This window comes from Solea solea, chromosome 7 (genome assembly GCF_958295425.1).
Source record: "Solea solea chromosome 7, fSolSol10.1, whole genome shotgun sequence".
Classification (NCBI taxonomy): domain Eukaryota; kingdom Metazoa; phylum Chordata; class Actinopteri; order Pleuronectiformes; family Soleidae; genus Solea; species Solea solea.
This window is the reverse complement of record NC_081140.1, coordinates 15,148,484-15,152,371: the sequence shown is the minus strand read 5'-3', so window position 1 is coordinate 15,152,371 and position 3,888 is coordinate 15,148,484. Positions and strand designations below refer to the sequence as shown.

At 38.2% G+C, this 3,888-nt stretch overlaps 1 protein-coding gene across 1 annotated transcript; it reads left to right on the top strand.

Moving 5' to 3' along the window:
- The first annotated feature begins 1,517 nt into the window (after nucleotides 1–1,517).
- LOC131462819 (histone H2A-like) lies at nucleotides 1,518–2,188 on the top strand. Its single transcript, XM_058634353.1, has 2 exons — nucleotides 1,518–1,536; nucleotides 1,703–2,188. The coding sequence occupies exon 2, from the start codon at nucleotides 1,724–1,726 to the stop codon at nucleotides 2,138–2,140; it is 417 nt and encodes a 138-aa protein (XP_058490336.1). The 5' UTR covers nucleotides 1,518–1,536; nucleotides 1,703–1,723; the 3' UTR covers nucleotides 2,141–2,188.
- The last annotated feature ends 1,700 nt before the right edge of the window (nucleotides 2,189–3,888 follow it).

Genomic DNA, 3,888 nt, shown 5'->3' with positions numbered 1-3,888 from the left:
CAAGACCAGAAAAGTGATTATAAATACAAACCATTCAGCTCAGACGACTGTGGTAAGATTTTTTTTTTAAATAATAATTTAAGATTCACATTTGCTGCATTGAGGCAGTAAATAATTCAGATTCAGATTCAGAAAACTGTATTGGTCTCAGAAGGGCAATTCATCTGTATCATCAGTTCTCACATACACATACAGACATACAGCATGTCAGACAACAGGGACATAGGAAAGAAAAGAAAATATATAAGAATAGTAATTAGTAATAAATATTCAGTACTTTATTTTGATGTAGTGGCGACATGGGAAACTACATGCACTTGTAGGGATATTCAAATATAAATGTCATATTGAAGTGGTAGGTGTTGCACCTGGTGTGACTCATCTGCTGTGCATTCAGAGATGGTCTTCTGTATATCTTGTTTATAATGAGTGCTTGACTGAGTCACTGTTGTGTGTCTATCATTTCAAACCAGTTGGGCCATTGTCTTGTGTCTACTGCCACCCAACAGGCATTCTTGCCTCTTTTTCAAACTATTCTCTATAAAAACCCTTGGGATTGTTGTGCATTAAAATCCCAGTAGATCCGTATTTTCTAAAATAGTCAGACCATCCACCACACCAATGTCACTTAAATATGTAATCTATATTTTGTGTGTGTGACTGATGGAATAAAACACGTGATATAGACTTGTACACACTGGTAGGAGATGAGTCATTAGTTAATTGTTCAGCATATCAGGCCTACACCTAATTGCAATGTTAAGCATCATGACATGACACCACTAACTGTGCTTTTATAAGTGGACTAGGATCAAAAAAATCTTATTTGAGTTAAAAAAAAATCGAACCAATGCAAATGCATAGACAATACATACAGATGTCTCATACTGTAAAGATTAAACCTGAGGTCTGTGCTGCCACCTGCTGCTGCCACTTTCACCTGCAGCTACCTCATGTTGATGAAAACATACATGAATGTGTCCGTCCCATGTTTGGGGATATGCAGTATACTAATGTAATTGTAATGTCAGTATTTACTTATTAATGCAAATGTGGCAACATATAAATACCATTTTTACTGTGTGGTATTTTGAGAAACAGCTTTTGCTTTTCAAACAAAAAGAAAAGGATGATTGCTTCTGCAATGTTTTGTACCAGATTGTGTACTTACAAATCACTAATTACAATAACAGAAGTTCACTGTCAATGAAAGAAGGTGTAATTTATCTCCATGTGAAATATCTCAAAATCACCTCACACAGGTGTTTGATTTTTAGATCATTTGACCTTTGTGCACTTGAGAAGAAAATAAGAAATGTACTTCAAATAAATATGGATAAGAAACATCTCCACATGCATTGTTATTCATGACCATGTCTGGGAGACACTGCAGTGTATTCAAATACTGGAGATTGAGTTTGCTTCATGCAGCGGAGATGCCAGGTGTCATCAATCACCCCGTTACCAAATGACTTGTATAAAAGCAGTTTTCACCACATGGCTCCTGTCTCCAGTCAGAGAAACTGCAGAGTACTGGTGAGTGTTAATCAGAGGTTTTCTGCAGAAAGAGTTTATATGTTGCTTTTTAAAATGTGTATGAAGAAGCTGTTATGCAACCCCATATTTTGACATCTCAAATGCTGTTTGAATGAATAACTATATGTGAAAGATAAAAACTTTGAATATCTCCTTTTCTTGACAGTGTCATCTTCTTGAGTCAAAGATGTCTGGCCGTGGAAAGAAAGTTGTGGCAAAACCCAAAACTTCAGTGTCCAGGTCCTCCAAAGCGGGGATCACGTTCCCAGTGGGTCGCATCCACAGGCTGCTCAAGAAAGGCAACTATGCTGAGCGAGTCGGCAGTGGCTCAGCAGTATACCTCGCGGCTGTTCTGGAGTATCTTTGTGCTGAAATCCTGGAGTTGGCAGGGAATGCCAGTCGTGACAACAAGAAGCAACGCATCGCTCCACGCCATATCTTGCTGGCGGTGAAAAACGATGAGGAGCTCAACAAACTGCTGGCTGGGGTCACAATCTCAGAGGGTGGTGTCATACCAAACATACAGGCGAGCCTTCTGCCAAAGAAGACCAAGGCGTCTAAGGATGACAGCATTGCTAAGGACGTTCAGTCTCAAGAGTTTTAACTGTGAATGTGAATCTTTAAAAATTATCATTAAAGCCTTTTTTTATAATCGTCTAGTGCTTTTGAGTTTGAGGAACTTATGCAGCCATTTCCCAACATGTCTTGTGGCAGCCTAAATGGTACATATCTCAACATGGTCAATATCTTATGTAAGTGGTTACTATAGTCTTGCTGTCCATTTTAACTTGACAAGAGGGCAAGTGGCCATTGCTTAAAGCTTTTACTAGATGTAACTTAACCAGGATCAACGAGCAACACCTGGTCATGTTCAGACTCGAGGACGTAAAATGACAACTTAAGTTTACTATGTTAAATAATTAGGAACCTCGAGTCTTGTGCAACATAATGAAAATTACAGTATGCTAGGACATCCAGTGGGTATTGTAAAAGGCTCAGCAGAATGACATTTAGCATTTACTAGAGGTTTCTATAAATGGGTGTTGTTTGACCAGATGACATTTGTGTGTTGGGCTTCCTGCTGCAAAAGACCTCACAGAACTGCAAACCAGTTCCAAACTGAATCAATCCACATCATTTTAAAGGGTGATTTTGCTTTCAATGCTGAGTATGCCCAGGTGTTTGACTCAGCAATGTCCTTTGAGCATCATTCTAACCTGTTATACAGTTTTAGCCTCCCAACCTGCAGTCTGAGGTCAACAGGCCAAATGTTACTTGTGGCCCCAAAACTTGTGGTTTTTTTTTAATTCTTTTCATTGCATTTTCCTGTTTGTATTTTTGTTTAAACAAACCTATGTTTTAATATACCCTATACAAATAAAATGTACCTGTAATTCAAGCAAGTACAGTAAAATATGAGAAGGGGGTAAGCTTACATTTTCTCTGCTGAGATACTGAGTTTAGTCGACATCATGCCAATGACCCTAAATAAATAGAACCAAAGTCACAAAGTAAAGAGTGTCCTGTAATAGACGTGACTCCAAGTATTGATCTTAACAGATTGGAGTCAGTCTATTACATAAAGAGACAGAAGACCAGACAAACTCAATTTAACAAAGAAACTGTGACAAGTTCTCCCAAGATACTTGGAACTATCTGCCTGCAAAGTACTTTGAAAAGCCTTTCTAACATAGGAGAATCACTGTTGACATGCATGTCAGTACTGAGAGTGATAGTGCTACATTTTACATATATCACATTTGCATAAGGTCACATATTTAGGTTCAAATGAAATATGGTTTCCTCCCTGGATTTGTCCAGTGTCTATTTGATTTAGATTTTCAAACATAAACTGAACATGTACTTTTGCTCGTTCGATTTGAGCAGATGACGTCACACAGACTAATCCAAGCTACAGTCTGCAGTCTCACCATTTGATATCCCTAATTCTTACACACTCGACCTTAAATATGCTCATCCCCGCTTTATTCAAAATTGTTTTATACGAATTATATTTTATTTTATGACTTTACATGAGAAAAGTTTTTTTTTAATTCAAATGTTCTCCAGTTCAATGTGTAAACAAAAATAATGCTACAATATTAAAGCACAATATCAAAGCACACACAAACGCCGCTGCACATGTTTTAACATACAATGAGAAGACGAATACGACGTTGTGATGTTACGGAGATTTGCATGAACCGAATGTCTTTATCTGCACCGGCCGCTCTGTATTGTTTGAATTTTCCCTCTGAATAACTGAGCGCCGCTGTTTTTGTAACCCTCTGTAACACCTATGGAAACAGTGCGCGTGCTGAACGCACCCCGTGGGTAACAACGTGTTGACGT

Coding starts and splice junctions, on each gene's coding strand:
- LOC131462819 (XM_058634353.1), top strand. CDS start 1,724: ATGTCTGGCCGTGGAAAGAAAGTTGTGGCAAAACCCAAAACTTCAGTG.